Genomic DNA, 17794 nt, shown 5'->3' on the forward strand with positions numbered 1-17794 from the left:
CAGCTGAGACCTTTCTTTCAGTATCATGCTAGCCATAAGTTATATAGAACATTTTTAGAGAACACTTAAAAAAAGGTGTTATATCCCTTGAACCTCTATGGCATGTTTACTGACCATTTTCCCTTTTGCTGACCAACTTTTTTTTGTAAGCTGTCTCCTACAGTACTATGTATAAGGTATACTTGAACCCAGTTGTTTTCATCCTCGGTTAGTTTCTACCAAAATCTCTACAACATTGTAACTTTTTAATATGTAACAAGGATTTAGCAACATTCATCTTGAGTAAATAGATATGAGAAGCCTTAATTTTAAAGAATTACATGATATCTATAGTCGTCCATTTTGAAGTTCTGCTTTTAATCACTTAAGCAATTAATTACAGCCTTGCTTTCATGAAATAAAGTTGTGTTCCTAGATCTTTAATGCTTGATGAAAAGCCTTGAAAGACGCTCCAAATGTTTGTGACTGTCCTGTAAGACTTCAATTATCTTGTCCACAGAACAAGACCATAGAACTTTATGCAAAGATCAGCACATCAGTTCTTTGCAGCTATAAATTAACTGTTTTAACAACAAAATGAAACCTGTATTTTAGTGAACTTAGGCCTAATAATATTTATATATATATGTAATATTAAGCTAAATAATATTAGACAACTTACTGTCCATGCTTTCTTCCCTCTTCTTCAATTCTTTGTATTTCCAATTTTCTTCTCCTACAAGAGATGTAACATTAATTTAACTTTATATTGTCTCAGGCCTGGATTCCTTCAGGAAGCAAAATGACTGTTTCGAAAATAAAATTTCTACATGCCTAGGAACCACAGGATACATCCTATTTAATTTAATGTAGTCAGGTCAACTATGTCATATACCTTTTAATATTAAAAAAGAAGATACCTTAATAAATCAGCCTCAATGCAATTTTTAGAACCTTTCAGGTGTTACAATTTCTGATAGATAGGAGTGGGATAAATACTTGGTATGGACAAAGGAAGTTCACAGGGTTTTTCTGAAGTCAAGTGAATTTAAACAATAGAGAACAAATGCTTCTGCGTATTTGGGCACCATGATGAGTTAAAACTTTCTGCAGCCCTGTTTAATATATAAGCCATTTCAACTGCACTTTCACCTATTGCAATGGACTTTCACAGGGATACACGGCTTCAAAGAAACTGATAATCTCAGGGAAATAAACAGGAGAACTGTACAAGCAATGGACTAGGAAAATAAAACACACAGAAAGCTTTCTACAATTAAGTTTGAAAGAACATTTCCATACACCTTCAATATAGTGGTATTAGAAATAAGGAATTATATACATATTCACTCTATCTTTAAATTCGACTACTGATCATAAATAACTCATAATTTATATGTATTAGTAAAGTTGGACACCTGATATATTTGTCACAAGAAGATGAGACAATTCATTTCCTAAAAATAATTTTAAGTTTCAAACATCTAAATTTTTAATTGTCTGCTATATATTTAACATAATCTTTTAATTTTAAAGAATACAAAGTAAAATAATCAGACAGATACAGATAAAACTGAGCAAGCAAATTTCTCTCTGACTTTTTATTTGTACACCCCTATGCTTTCCTTTTTATCTAGTATATACAAACAATAAGAACACCTGAGGGGCCCTAAGAGACTTTGATTCTGCTTCAGCTTCCTTGCAGCTGTGGCTTTGTTCCTTATTGGACTCTCTCTTTCATTTTGCAAGGCAAGGCTCCAATAGTTAATAACTTAGCCTGTTCTACTCTTAAAAATTCTGGTAATCGTGAGCCATGAAACAGTTACATGATCTGTCAAAGTGTTTAAAGAAAAAAATATTTGAAGACCACAACTTTGAGATGTCTTTATAGTAAGTTTTCTTTAAAATATGCCATTAATGCACATATATCTTAACCTCTCCTGCAATTTATGAAGGATTAAGTCTGTTGCATTTGAATTAATGTTGACTTTGACTGATCATTAAAGTTAACTGCTAATATATAAACCATGTAATAAGTGAGTGAACTATTTACTTATTTAGATTTTTTCAGGCAAAACCTAAAAATAGTTATTTCAACATGGTCTGTTTGACTTTTCCCTGCTCAAAAATATTTCTAGCACTGAAATATTTATCCTGAAACATTAAAAAATCCTTAGTTAAAATTTCTTTTTTTTTTTTTTTTTTACTTTCTATTTCACCTGATATTTACATAAAAAAAACTTTAGAGCTGAATTTTGGGAATACTATGTAATAATGTTTAAATACTGATCCAGAAGTAAAGTGACTAGGGAAGGGGAAAGCACAAGAATTTCAAGGACACACCAAGATGCTGATTTAGAGCTGAGGTATGAATTGCCCTCTGCGATTCTCTCCCCATTCACTAGAGAAGGTGGCATTGGGAGTTTACATTTTTGTGCCTTAAAGAGACTCCTTATGAATATATTTATTCCCTCTGTGTTACACCAATAGGTGTAATTCCCTCTACATTATACCACAAGGTAACTTGATTCTCAGTATTCTGACTGGTTCTGATACGCTGACAGAGAGCATGTGCTTTCTCCTACATATGCTTCAAACTCTCTTCTTCAACAGACTTTTCTAAAACAGTGAAAGACACAGTCCAGCAAGGAATGACTGTGTGTGTAAACTGAACTATAAAATGTGAAAAGCAACTTGCTTCTTACCTTCTGCATTTCTCCAAAGTTAAAATAAAAAACGGTTGCAAGCCAAACAGAAAGGAAAAATTAAAGGACAATAAAGTTTGCAATGATATTATCTGGAAACACAAAAGCTAATAAAACAGTCTTAATAAATATTTGCAAAAAAATAATGAACTATCCATAGAAATATGAAGTATTTTGCCATGCAAAAGATGATAAACAGATTAATGTAGAAATATTCTGTCATGCAGAAGATGATAAACAGATGTCTGAAACATTTGTTTAGAGGCAGATTTTTAGATATTTATTCACCTGGAAGACACTTACAGCCAGATTTTACACTGATTGCCCAAGAAAAGGCATAAAATAAGAAGAACATCAATTCGTTAATTCTATAGAAGTTAAATAACTTCTTATAGAGACTTTCAGAATGCAGGCATATACTTATGAAATTCCTATCTGAACAAGATTTCTTACAATCAAAAGAAGGTTTTTCATTGCATGAATCTTCATTTTATGGAGAACCTTCTACAGCTATTAAGGACTGATGCTCAAACTAAAGTTACTTCCCCCAGAACTGTAACTTCCAGTGCTAGGATAAATTCCCATCCTAAGCACTAGCAGCACATGTTTGCTGGAAGTCAGTATAAGCTAAGGCCATTCCTGGGCAGCTTACAAACTCTTCTTGCAAAGATCAACCTAAGAAGTTTCAAAGACAGGTAAAAATAATACTGACTGCTTTACACATTGCTATTAAATATTCTCAATTCCACATTTGCCGACAGTGTAACAGATCATGTAAAATTAATGAAAGCGTTTCTAAATATGAACTTGTTCTGCAGCGCTTCTAGTAAGATACACTTCTATTCTTCAAGCAATATTAAAAATCAAATTGGATGGAAAACCAGACAGCTGTCCTATTATTTTATATGGTAATTTTCAATATGAATTTGTTTAATGTTCCACTAAAGGTGGGTACTCCCCATTTCTTATGTCTGAAAAGAACAGGCTGTACTTGGAGACACAGAACTTCTCATGCTGGTGAGTACTGAATGTTTGCATAAGCCTAAAAGTTTTAAGTAACTAATAGGTATAACAGTTTGTTATAGAACAAAGAGATGCAGCTCTGCCTAGTCTGCTACGCCTCTAATCATATTACCTCGATGGTTCTCCAGATCCATATCAAGTCGTTGAATGACCTTTTTAAAATGGTCTATTTTTCCTTTTACTTCTGCCAACCTGACAAATAGATAATGAAAGTCAAGGTTAAAACTGTATTGTAAAATACTTACTTTATTTTAGACAAAACTGCAGAGAGAAGTCAGAATAAAAATAGAAAATCTCTATTTACCAATACCAAAAGAGTATCAGAATGATTCTTGTTATTATAAAAGGTATGTGTAAATCATCTGTCACTTTAGTCCTCTGTCTATTAAATAGAAGTACTGTAGCTCCTTTTTATTAAAAAGCATTTTTTGTTGAGTCATCAGTAATTCTTAACTTACTCAACTAGTCCCTCTGCTGGCTGCTATTCAACTTTGCAGAGGTACAACATGATTGTTAAACTGCAACAAGTAACTGTATTCCTTAAACTGTATTCACTAAAATCCACTAAGAAATTTCCAAATAAAACACTCTGCTACATAATCAATCAAAGTGTGAAATGAAATTACCTTTAATACATTTCTACATAAAATCTCAAATATAAATCTTTGTTATTTTTATCTATTAAAAAATTCTGTTAAGCAATTTATTATCCAATTAAAATGCATTAAAAATTGACCAACAATTTTAGTTGGGAATATTGTTCAAAAGAATTTAAAACTGTTTCTAGGAGATTTTATGAATTATCTCAATTTTTCTTTAAAGAAAGAGAAATCAAAAGGCTCAAAATCAGAAAATACTGTACTGTTTTATCTACCCCTCGATACATACTATTTATTATAAAATTTACTTGACTTCCTGGCAAGTGTTCTGAAAGACCCAATACCCAAGGATCAAGAAGCAATGCCCTTCTACTCTTTAGAATGGAACTTTTGTGACTCTTAGGTTTTAAGAACACATAAACAAACTTCAAAATGTGGCTGCAGCGTAATGCAGGTTCAATTTCACAGCTGTCCCAAAGGAGCAGCTCTTACAAAATCAATGTCTTCTTCAGCCTTAAGCAAGTTTATGTCAGTGCTACTACCAATTCATATTCTCAAGGTGTGTTCATAAGGGATGGAAGTATCCTATTATGCAGACCTAAAGGTTTTACCACTATAAAACTTGTTTACTGGAAACAGAAAAACATCTTCTATTCTTTGTGGAAGGTTAACACTAGTACAGGTTTGAAGATGTGGTGATGTTCTAAAAGTCTATAGAAAGACATGATGGAACACAACTATGTGTCTTTAGGGTGTACATGTAATTTATAGCAACAGTATAATGGGGTTACTCACTGTCTTTCCATGCTTGCAATTTTTTGACTATCATCTTTAACCTATAAAAAAGTTAAACAACTTTAACATATGAAATTAAATCTACAAATGAAAAAAGGAAAATTAAAAAAAATCTAAATTCAAAATACACGGAATCGAAACTTGGCATTTGAAATCACAAATTTGTGACACTGTCCAACAAGAAGTGATATGATTTAAGTGTTATGTCTTCCAAATGTTTAAAAATTATACTTTTAAAAATGAAATACACTTACCATTAGTCATTCAGACCAACAGCCCATAAAGTAGAAATGGGTAGTTACAGTGTAGGCTATTGTAAACTGATCCAATTACTCCTGGACTGGTATACCTGTTCAGCACCCTACAAAGATACTCTCTGGAGTTAATTACAAGAGCTGTTCAACTGGACCAGTTTTCCCAACCAACATGTCTCATGAATTGGAACAAAACCAGCTAAAAAGCTCACTGTGCCAATTTAGTTTTCTTAAAATAATAGAATGGTTTGGGTTAGAAGGGATGTTAAAGATCATCTGTTTCCAACTCACCCTTCCCCCTGCTCCCCAGCCCTGCCATGGGAAGGGATGCCACCCACTAGATCAGGTTGCTCAGGGCACCCATCCAACGTGGCCTTGAACATGTCCAGGGATGGAGCATTCACACGTTCCAGTGCCGCACCACCCCTACAATAAAGAAAGTCTTCCTAACATCTAATCTAAACCTCTTATCTTTTACTTTAAAATTCCCCCCCATCTTACCACTTTCTGCCTGTGTAAAAAAGTCACTCGGCCTATTTTTTTATAAAGGTAAATATATCTCTTTAGGTACTGGATGTGGCTATAAGGTCCCTCCAGAGCTTTCTCTTTTCCAGGATGAACAGCTCCAACTCTCTCATCCTGTCTTCATAGAAGAGGTGCTCCAGCCCTGGGATTATCTTCACAGCCCTCCTCTGAACCTGCTTCAAAAGGTCTCCAGGTTTTGGCTGAACCAGAAATAGCCCAAACTTCCAATTCATTAACTATTCTTAATTTCAGATTATTTGCGCTGCCTAGAGCATAAATATAGGCAAGATTCAAACTTAAGTATTTTCAATTATTACCACCCCTAAAAACACTGACTTGGAGAATCTTTTACATAACAGCATTTTCTGTTCTTGCCTGGTTTAGTAATCTCTCTCTTTCCTCCTGTGGAGACTCCACGTTCTTATCCTCAGCAATCATTTTATCTCGATGTTCCTTGAGCTCGTGGAGCTTTTCATACATCTGTACAGCTTTCTGTTTCACCCCAGAGTGTGCTATTTCCTGTTGGGAAAAGCAAACACCTACTAGCTATTTTCAGATGGCAAGAGAGCATTGCGGCAATCATGCTTTAGTTAAGCAACACCTACCTATACAAGTGAAGCTTATTTCTTACAAAAAGCACAGAGAAAGTAAAAAGTATTTTATAAAGGACTTTATAAAAAGTAAAATTTATAATCCATATTATCAATATTACATTTACTGGAATAGAATATCCCAATCAGTTACTTCTTGATTTACAAGTTCTTCCTTGGGCCAATTTTCTGAGTAGATTTACTACTTCACAGTTTCTAGGGAATTTCAAACTATATACAATATTCAAAAGGACTGAAAAATGTCTAGTAGTATTTGAAAATTATACTTTCAGACTGTATGTTTCAGCTCACAGATCCTTTTATCCATGGAAGAACCAATATGAAAAAAATCTCCTCAATAACACATTTTTACCCAAAACTGATCAGAAATTATTAGTAGAAACCAGAGAGGCAGATTTGGCATCCCATACTACAGTATGATCCTACAGTATCTGAAAATTTAAGGAAGAGAAATTATAGGTATTTTTTCTTCTTTACAATAGCATTCAGGGAAGGTTAGTACAGAGAGCACTTGTTATCATACATACAGCTCTTAGACTCTCTTCCTCCACATTTAGTGCATCCAATTCCTGCTGTTGAACAATCAATTCCTAAAGAGGAAGCAAAACGCAAAATTCAGATAAAAATTTCTACTTGGTTTATTACTTTTTTGCTTTAACCCTCAGTATGTATAAAATGCTGTAAACTATTCCACTGCTGCTCTCAAAAATTTGAAAGACAAGACTGTGTCCAACTCCTTCACATAACTCAGATGTAATAAACACTTGATTTCAGCATCCAACTTTTCCATTACTCTTATCATTGTTACTTGCAGTTGCGCTACTAGCAAAAAAATTTTTGCCCTTTTTCCACTATTATTTTTCTTAAAATCAGTACCGCAGTTGGAACTTATTATCTGTCCTTCAGAAATTTAGAGTCAAATTTTAAAATCTGAACCAGCCACAACAGTTTATTTATAGTCCAGAAAGAGACAGGTGAACCCTGAGTATTGATTCAGCTCATCCTAAGACAGATGGGAAACACTGAAGTCATCTCTGTACAGACTATACAGAGAAACTTTCAAGACTGCACAGCCTGAACTAGATCATCCCAGAGAGCCTAGAAATGTTACTGTTGTTAACATTAGGATTAGTGAACATTTTATAAAACCCAGTTCATTTTTTCTGATACATTCAGACATACAACAATATAATAATAGAAAAAGCTAGTCAGATTTGCTTTTGTACACAAGAAGAAAACTTTCTACTGAACTACAGAAATTGCAGGGGTTATTTTTCCCTTTTGCTTGCTTTTTGCACATCATGAAACATCTATGTATTGCAGTGGCTTTTAAAATCTGCACGTGAATCCCTAAATTTAAACAGAAAACTGGGAACATTATTTCTTCTTAAAGTATTAGATACAAAAAGACAAAGTATTTGGTCTTAGTCAATTGCTCTATTTTCAGGTACTTCTACAATTGAGTAAGACACCAGCAAGCTTTTTTATTGTATTACTCTGTTGTCAAGCTCTTTAGTACTTAAATTTTATCTAAACCATGAAGCCAGTTTAAGAAATATTTTAGGTAAGCATAATGAAACAAGCCAACCTGGGAGAGTTTTTCATTAGCAGCTTTCATCTCCATATATTTAGCTTGATTTTCCTGCGACGTTTCTTTCATTATGTCATCTGCCACAACCTTTTCACGCTTGATATCTTCTTCTACATCTTGAATTAACTTTTCTGTGCTGTAAAAATATAAGGGTTTTGTAACTTTCACCAGTTAATATATATTGTAAGCACTCATTTCAAACTCCAGTACTCCTTCAGCCTCACTGAAATGCTCAGTGTAACATCAAAAGCCCAGACTCTATAAAAAAGGAGTTACCAGCTTGTACCTAATCCTCTTGGAGCTGGATTAGGTATACAAACATTCACAAAATGAAATACAGGAGAATTCTCTGCCTTTACAATACCCACACCGTGTTTTTCCAGCACTCCTGCTCTGTCTATCTGCATTGGTCTCAACACTGGCAAAAGTATAGTACTCCCTCTCAGTTGCACTTAATCAGAATTTCTGGAGTAACAACAGACAGTTTGAAATAAAGAAGCTGGTATGCAATTTGTGAATGCACATTAAGAAAATATATTATATAGACATCACGACTTGGCGGTACCAGATGATGATGATGAAAAGATTACTCTTTGCAAAGAATTGCTGATTACAATGGAGAGTGGTTGCAGAAGTCTAAGCAGTGTAGTTTTTTAACTACGCAATAACTAAGAAACTAGGCTTTTTTTACATTCTTGATTCAGGACTTTAATCTTTTTAGGAAATCAATAGTCTGCAAATACAAAAACTTTACCATTTCAGCTATAGTGAGCTACAAGCAACTGTCTTAGCAGATTTAAAGAATGCATAAAGAACTGTTCTCACTGTTTTATGGTAAGTCTAGTAATTTCTATGAAATTCCTGAAAGCTAGAGTCAATCTGAGAACACAGTTAAAGGAAATTTAAACAAAACCACTCCTGAGAGTATACCTTATATACATACCCTTATATGTATACCCTTACATAAATATACAGTATAACCTGAACAGTATACCTTAATTCCCTTCATTGTTCATGAAAGATTGCTGCTGAAACAGTTTACTTGTTTCCAGAGTGATTTCTGCTGTTAAGAATGATAAAATCAGCTGAATACCTTCATCCAGGACTTTTTTTTCTCCTCTTTTTCATTAACTGTTCCCAAGTTGCAAGATGACAAGTGGTAAATTGTGTAACTGACACTATTGGATCAAAGACTGCAGACAAGAATGCCCTCAGATTTAAGAGACGATGCAAAATATTGGAACTGCACCATGATAATTTCAGGGTAAAGAAATAATGAAAATATTGTAGAAGCAGAGTAGAGTTGCCATTGGAATGGACTTCTGAAGGTTGTCTGGTCCAACCTGTGCACTACTCAAAGCATGGTCACCTAGAGCAGGTTGTCAGCGTCTTTTTCAGGTTTTCAGTATCTTGAAGGATGGATACCCCATAACCTGTTTAGGCAATGCTTTGATGTTTGTTCACTCTTACAAACAGAAGAGTTTTTTCTGATGTTTAAATGGAGTTCCCTGTTCTCCAATATATGGCCATTGTCATTTGTCCTGCCCTTTGGCATCACTGAGAGCAGCTCCACTTTCTTAATCCCTGCCCATCAGGTATTTACTTTGACAAAATACCCCCTAAGCCTTCTCTTCTAGAGATTAAACAATGCCAGTTCCCTCAGCCTTTCCCCACAGTTTTCATCACTTACAAGGAATTCTCAAAAGAGCTTAAAAAATGTAACCACTTCCAACTAGCTTCCAAGGAGATCTATAATCTCCAGGAAACTGAGCATATTATATAAAAATTCCGTCAGGTTAGCAGGCCATGCTGCAAAAATGCTTTCGACCTGATGGTGATGAAACACAACAAAGTGATGATCTCCCACTAAGTATGGCAAATTTGGCAAGCATTGGGACTGAATAAGAAATACTGGATGGCTGTAATACGACATTAAATTTAATACCCTCTTGGGACTAAAACAAATTTATTCAGACGCAGTCCAAAGAACAAGGCCCTCACTGCAAGTGCACCAGTTTATAAATGGCTAATTATGTTACATACGGTAGTGGAAATGAGCTTTTTTTTAAGCTATAAGAGTAGTTTGATCCAAGACCTTTTGGAAGGCGTGGAACTAGGAGTTGTCAGGGAGCTTTCATGTTACTTCTTTACTGAATGCTCCTCATGCCTCAGTGTGGGCCTATGAAAGCTGTTGCAAGGTCTCAGCAGTGACAGTTTCTCTCAAATCAAGCCCAGCTTCAGACATGGAAGAAAGAAAACAGAGAAAGCGCAGTAAAAAATTCAACAAAATGCTAAGGGTGTTGATTTTCAGAAGAAGCCTCCACACTACATGTAATTCTCCTGGAGACACTGCAGTATGGCTTAGAGGGAGCTTGTATTTAAACACAAACATAGTGTCTTTCCTGGAGATCACTGGAACCTTCAGAAAGGGAGAGAATACAGTTTGCTCCATGTATAGCAGTACCACTCTTGAGGGTAGTGGTATCTCAAAGCTCTATGGGATTTCTCTCATCTGTGCCTGAGATTTAAAGCATGTAAAGCAGGACAAGGAATGAAACCTCCTTTTCCAGCCTCCTCTATTCAAAGTGTGTGTGGATAAATTAAAGAGTAGCCTCTTAACATGAGGCACTTCTCCTTTTCTTACATGATATGGACTCCTGGCTAAATACTTCAAGATGATCCAGCATGTCCTTGAGACCAGAAGTGTCTGACTTACTGTGATGCATCTTCTCTGGTAGAGACCTTCTGAGGGGAAGTTGCAACTTAGTGATTTTTCAAGAGGCAGTAAAAAAATCAGAAATGGCTGTCACAGAAACACAGTTTGTTACTGTGAGTAATTTGAACACTATGGATGAAGCTGAATCAGGGATGAAGCTCGGAAAAGCTGCAGAATGTTTTGAGATATTATGCAAAAATAAAGTGCCAATAACAACAAAGACACAGTGAAGCAAAACAATTTCTACAGCCACATATTGGAGAGGAATGGAGATGGAAAGGAGATGAACTCTTCTGTAGTTTGGTGGTGTGCATTGGACAGAACGAGCACTAATGCAAGTAAAAATTTATGGGACACAGTGCCTGTATATCAATATAATCCCTTTTTTTCAGCCTGTACATAGACATTCACTCCAGAGCAAGTATGATTTGTTTTTGGAACTTCTTCCTGAAATACAGTTCTTATTACAGACATCCTTATGTATCGCCCTGCAGCTCCTCTGACGATGATGCTTCCAAGACACAAGCACTAACAGAGTTAACTAGCTACTAGGAAGCTTTACTTTGGTATGCAAATATCCTGACATTTTCTTCATTTGATGACTAATCAAATTAAAAATGAAAGTCGTTTTCCGTCTCCGGAATTTCTTTAATTGATTATAACTCAACTTGCTTGTAAATTACCTGTGGCATTTAAACTCACTGCTTCCTCTACGAACTGGAACTTGACACTTCAGCATATTACAGTTAGACTTTCCTATTGGCTGATGATCCAATTAAATCCCAAGACGATTATAAGAAGTTGCTCAACTTAGTCAATCTTTTGCTAAGGATTTTCTAGGGTTATTATTTTTTTACACTGCCTGGTTATTCATCAGGTACAAAGGTTGAAGAAAAACAAAGTGCTGTTTCACCATGTTATTTCTTGTCAGTGCACTGAAAAATCTACACATAGGTACATATGATACCTGTAAGAAGCAGCAGAAAGGTAAGACACTTAGCATGTCTAATTCAAAATGCAGGCAAAGATTTATTAGTATAACTTTGTTGCTAGACTGGAAGAAAACGTATCTCAAGGTATATTAAAACTTCAGGAATTAATATGAACCTTGGACATGCTGAGTTGTTAAGTAAATTCTACTTCATTAGAAAGCTGGGGAACAGACTCTGAAAATCAGACTGATTATATAAACTCAATAACCTTCCCAGAAAAACAAAAATCATTACATTGTTTTTAAATTATATGATTTTCAAAGTTCTCAGATGGAAATTTTTAAGAAAGCACTTCTAATTACAAGGAAATATCGAAGTACTACCAATGTATTGTCAATGTATTACTAGGCTGAGTTTCTTTTCAAAGCAGTTAGTTTAAACAGCGGTTTGTAAAATCTGTTTCTAGTAAAATGCTGGACTGCAACTAAAATTACAGATGCTTTCCTGTTCTTCTACTGATTATACAGGTTCACATACACCAAATGCAGGCAGTCACATTTGTAAGAAATCCCCTATCTTTTCAGTAGAAACTAAAGTAAGAGCTAGGAATTATGTTTCTGACTTAGACATATGTTCATACCTAAATTTTCAACTTGGTTGCTAGTAACTTACAGTTTAATATTAAGAACAATATTTAATATAGTTTCCGACTCTATTTAAGACAGTTCTTGTCTTGTAATCTGAAAACTACAATAATACCATTTATCTGTATTTATAAATTGCCAGGTTAAGACCTGTTCTGTTTCTGAACATCTAGGAAGCTGTATCTTTAAAGTCCAAATACACTACAAGATCCAGATTTTAAAATAGTAATTTCAGAAATTCTCAAAGTGCATCATGTTTTCCACTAACAATACACAAGCTGGCTAAAAAACTATGCAGGCCACCAGTACCACCACTGACAAGTGCAAAACCTAATACAGAACATAAAAAATTCCACATGGGCTGCTGCTGCTAGCACTCCTTGTCCCTGCCGCGGATAATGGCTAAATGGCAAAAGGTGTATGAACTCTTTTTGTATGCAATATAAGATTCTGACAGAAGTAGAAATACACAATGGATCAGAGCAGACTAAGTGGCATTTATCTTCCTCTTCTTTCCAAGAAGTTATGAAATTTCCAGGCTGATTCAGTTAGGTGAGTAAGGTCAATCCTCTGACATGCAAATATATAGAAGTTATCAAATAGACTTGACGAGTTTGTTCTATGACCTCATTTATATCATAATGATCAGCAAAGGCCTCCTGGCACTCATTTTAAGGACTGGTGGAGGTTTTGTAAATCTGATGGGCTGCCTATACTTACCATTGTTCGTGCAATTAAACTTCCTTATGTAATTTCTCCCACTCTTTTCTGTTAAATTCAGTGAATGCTCTGTACAGCTCACTTTAAACAAGTATCTTACACTTTACCTTTTGGGTTTCTTTTACTCTGGAAGATATCTGGCAAGGAGATACTAAGATTAAATGCCTATCTTTTCAGATGCTTAAGAAAAACTGGAAAAATTAAAGATTCATTGACTTTCACACAACATTTTCATTCAAGTGTGGCATAAACAGGGACTAACTTGTCACAGACATGGTGTTAACATTTCTGCTCAAAATGAATAGATAGTGCAAATAGTGCCTGATTCAAAGGCAATGACTGAGAGACCCCTTCTTTGAGAGATGTTAATACCACAGTAAATACTATTTGTAGGATCTTTCCTAACTTTCAAAAAACAAGGCTCAAATCTGTACAAAAACTCCATCACTAGAGACTGAACCATGTTTACTTAGTTCCAAAGATCAGAGCAACAACTATACCTTCCTAATAGAGAAATCCAGATTTATGTCATTTTATAGGTTATATTATGGACAATAAAGAGATCAAAAGATTGATCTTCTAATTAAAAATTCACAGAAAATGCTTAGTAACTTGCATAAGAACATACAAGAAATCTGACTGGACAAACCAACAATTGTCTAGTACAGTACCTACCTCTGTCAGAGGCAATGAGAGAAATTGTACAGGGAGAGCACGCAAGCATCAATACTTTCTGCAGTTTACTCCAGTCATAGTCTTTCAGTACCCATAATTGCTTGAACAGGGATACTAAAGAGTACAGCCCTGCCTATTTGTTTTATACATTTATGATGTTTTTCTCTATTAACTTCTCTAACCAATCCCTTTTCTATTTGCTGATACAGTCTGCACACTGGATTTTAGGTTTGGCTCAATTAAGTGAAAGCTGGTTCTGATACCCCCTGTTTCTCCACTTAATTTTACATTAGAAAGTATTTATGTAGAACAAAATTTATTAAACTATCATTGAAATAATTGTATCTATTAATACGTTAAACTACCGCTACAGAAGACACTGGTACTCTGGTCTTGATGTGCAAACATGCTTTTTACTAGGCTCCAAACATGAAACTCTATTGGCTTGTGATCTGGGCTGGAATGCTGTTTCTGAATCCAGTAACTGCTGACTGCAACATTACTTCCCAAACTGTAAGTTTTACATTGATCTGGACTACCCTTATTTTTGAAAGATACATTTGAAGCAGAAAGCACTTTAAAAACTGTTTCATAAACATATGTCCTGAAGAAAGAAATACAAAAATGCAAGTAAGAAGTAGTGTAATGGACAGTTAGCTGATGGCAGTCATTGTAAGTGGGTGAACAACACTGAAACCTATTTGAGATGATTTTGTACCTCAAATTCTTCCAGACAACAGGAATGCCTCTTTACATATATAAATAAATGTACTCTTCTCAGAAAATAGAAATATTTCAAGGTATTGAGAGCAAACACTCAAATCTGAAAAGACTGCAGCTACGCTAAACTTCAACACAGAAAACCAAAATGAAGTGCTATAACAAATATATATATAATAAATGTTTTGTTGAAGGTCTGCTCTAAGGATGTTATTTTAAATTAAGAGTAAACATAGGTGTTTTTTAAAAAATACATTACAGAAGGCATATTTGAATTAATTTGCAGTCTTGAATAAACTTTCTCTATGACACCTTCTTTCCAGATTATGTAGGAAAGGAGTTCATTTTTTACCCAACAAATAATTAATTCCAAATATTAATTCCAAAACAGTGTGCCAAACTGGTTACATTTTGGATGACCATCACCTAAAGACCCTTGCATCTAAGCACAGAGCTCAGCACTAAGTGCTCTGGAACATCAGGTCTCTACACACAAGGAGGATTCATTCTGCTGTTATCACCAGACCATGAGTTAATTAAGAAAGATATAAATAAAACTTCATGAAGAGCAATGTAACTTTTCTTTTAAAGTGACAGCATTACAAAATAGAAGTTTTCTCTTGCCTTCAACAGTCCTCACTGAGACACCTTTATTAGTAAACTTTTCCACTGTATTTAATTGTTGTCACTCTCTTTTTTTCAACAGGTTGCTTGTGAGGAGTCTGGAAAAAACCTCTTTAATATCCCCCTCAACCTTCTTCAAAATGTCACTAAATTAAGCCTCAAAAACAATAAAATCACTTTAGAAGATCATGACAAAGAGATTCTTGGACATTTTATTAACCTCACTGAACTTCATCTGAATGAAAACAACATTACTGTATTATGCAATAACAGCTTCTACAATCTGAAAAAACTCATAACTCTGGATATTAGCAACAACTCTATTAGCACTGTTCATAAAGCAGCATTTGCAGGATTAAAGCAACTCTCAGTGTTGAATCTATCCTATAACATGATTGCTCAGCTGGATTCAGATACATTTACTTTTCTAGAAAGCCTGACAGTTTTAAATCTACAGTATAACTTTCTGAAATATTTTCATATAAAATCATCTTTTAAACTGATTAAAATTGTTTTAGCTGGAAACCCATGGATCTGCTCCTGTGACCTCCTTGACTTACAGATATGGCTAACTGCCTCCAATGTGACATTGGGTAAGTTTTGGTAAGGGCAGCATTTCATATTTTTTTACATCAAATAGCTTAACTGTGCATTTTTTTCTGATGTGGATAAAATCCACCACCAATTTACCCATATTATGCAGTAATACAATAGCTATCCATGAGATTTTTTTAGATTAGAGTGCCAAAAAATTACCACTAACTCATAGCCTCTTCCCTGCTCACATTCACAGAAAATGAAAGCAACACTACATGTACATTGCCAAACACGGAAAAAATCTCCATCAAGATGGCAGCTATCCAACCTGCTGACTGCAAAGCTGAAAAGACTCTTTTAGAAAACACTGTAACTTCCACTCCTGCTGTTAGTCTTAGAAGTAGTGCCTTAATAACAGTTCTGACTCCAAACAACACCACTGGAAACAATGGAACACGAGCAGGTAATACACAGATATTTCACTTTACTGCTTATGAGCTGTTTGATTTGCTGTTCCAAGACTCTATATTGTTTTGCATTCCTAGTACACTATGACTCTTCCATAAAAGCCAGGGCTACAGAACAAGCATATTTCCAGGTTCTTGTAGACAGTCACACACATTACAAGGAATGTTAAGGTTTACTGAGTAAGTGTTCAAAACAGATAAACCCCCCCATTCTTTAATGATACTAAAAAATGATGATGAAATTTCAAAGCCCTAAAATTCAGATAAATTGTCTAGATCTCTGCCTAACAGAACTAGGGAAGTAACTTTAAAAAAAATTTGCTTTTTCCAAACTAACTGCTTTCTACATGTAGCTGTGCTCCTAAAATGTGATAGCGCGAACTTACAGATTTTTCTCCCATCCTAAATGTGTTCAGTATAAAGGACATGAATGCACATTGCACATTCTCTGGAAATTTCAGTGATAGTCTCCTCACCTTTCTTCACCTTTCAATGTTAATCTTACGTGCAAGTTAAGTCTTCAATCCTGAAAAGCTTTACTTCTTCCTTCTGGCTAACGTCGGAAATACATCTACAGATATATACACAAATTATAAGCTACCACTGTGACATGTTTCTTTAGCTGTACCACCTTACAATTTGTTTTAGGGTAGTGGCCAGCACATAAAAACAGCTTCTAAATAAAGACTATTGGCAAATATAGTTTACTGAATTTTTTATTATTAAAGAAACACAACTGAAAGGATATGTCAAAGACATCTTATTTTAGGGTTCAGACATTATTACCAGATAAAAAATAAAGCCTCGGAAATAAAATTTGAAACCAATTACTGATTATTTTTTTCCAAAGCCTAATCTTGGAATTTAACTTTCAGAAAAAAAATCTTTTATTTTTTTTTTTAAATCTTTTATATGTCCCCAGAACTTTACCTTTGAAATAGACTTTGAAACAATTATTTTTTATAAATATGCAAGGTAGACTTATATTGCTATGAAATGAGATGCACATATATTACCAATCTCTGTGATGTTATTGACTCCATAACACAGCAACAACATTCTACAAAAGCTCTAGAGACAGTAATTCCCCTATCAATGTTTACTTTGTGAGTTCTCAATTTAACTATGAAAAAAATCCTACAAGAGTTCTTGCTAGTATTCCTCATGAAGATAACTCTTCTTTTTTCCTGTTTTTTTTAAAGAGTTACCACTTGTTGGCAAAAGTTGGACCTTCCTAGCGGGTGTCCTAGGGTTTGTCCTAGGCACTACACTCCTGATTTTTACTGCTGTAAAATGCCCAGCATGGTATCACTACTTGATCAGCTACCGTCACCGTCGTCTGGAAGAAAATAACTCAGAGATGTTTGAACAGGAGTTCTCAGCTGACACGTGCTCTTCTCCTTCAGTATCGGGTACAAGCAGTGAAGAACCCATCGTAATATTTGAGAAAGTTCATGCATGCAGAGATGAAGAAGATGGATTTATTGAGGATAAATACATAGATATTTATGTAAATGAGGAGCATTAATGTCTTAAACAATGGATGCTGAACTGACATTTTAAAAACATTGTACTCTTATACTTCCATTTTATGCTGCCCTTGTACAAGACAGAATGAAGTTATGCAGTCTGTCTCCTTTCATCTTGCCAAATCCGCAACAAGATTTTGCTGCGTCA

The 17794-nt window shown here is 34.8% G+C and overlaps 2 protein-coding genes across 4 annotated transcripts in view; one reads left to right on the forward strand and one right to left on the reverse strand.

Moving 5' to 3' along the window:
* IFT74 (intraflagellar transport 74) overlaps positions 1-17794 on the reverse strand; it is a 37269-nt gene that overhangs the window by 13646 nt on the left and 5829 nt on the right. For 2 of the 3 annotated variants that reach the window (XM_039567561.1, XM_010401359.3), the window contains exons 9-15: positions 8080-8218; positions 7019-7081; positions 6256-6399; positions 5102-5142; positions 3820-3899; positions 3186-3188; positions 662-715 (exon numbers count right to left, since the gene is read on the reverse strand). In XM_039567561.1, the coding sequence (XP_039423495.1) occupies positions 662-715; positions 3186-3188; positions 3820-3899; positions 5102-5142; positions 6256-6399; positions 7019-7081; positions 8080-8218 (524 nt within the window). The remainder of the gene's footprint in view (positions 1-661; positions 716-3185; positions 3189-3819; positions 3900-5101; positions 5143-6255; positions 6400-7018; positions 7082-8079; positions 8219-17794) is intronic. The other variant, XM_039567562.1, reaches the window with a different exon arrangement.
* Positions 11603-17744, forward strand: LRRC19 (leucine rich repeat containing 19). The gene is made up of 5 exons (XM_010401358.4): positions 11603-11785; positions 14190-14282; positions 15196-15706; positions 15907-16113; positions 17320-17744. The coding sequence occupies exons 1-5, from the start codon at positions 11759-11761 to the stop codon at positions 17643-17645; spliced, it is 1164 nt and encodes a 387-aa protein (XP_010399660.1). The 5' UTR covers positions 11603-11758; the 3' UTR covers positions 17646-17744.

Source organism: Corvus cornix, chromosome Z (assembly GCF_000738735.6).
Source record: "Corvus cornix cornix isolate S_Up_H32 chromosome Z, ASM73873v5, whole genome shotgun sequence".
NCBI classification, from domain to species: Eukaryota; Metazoa; Chordata; class Aves; order Passeriformes; family Corvidae; genus Corvus; species Corvus cornix.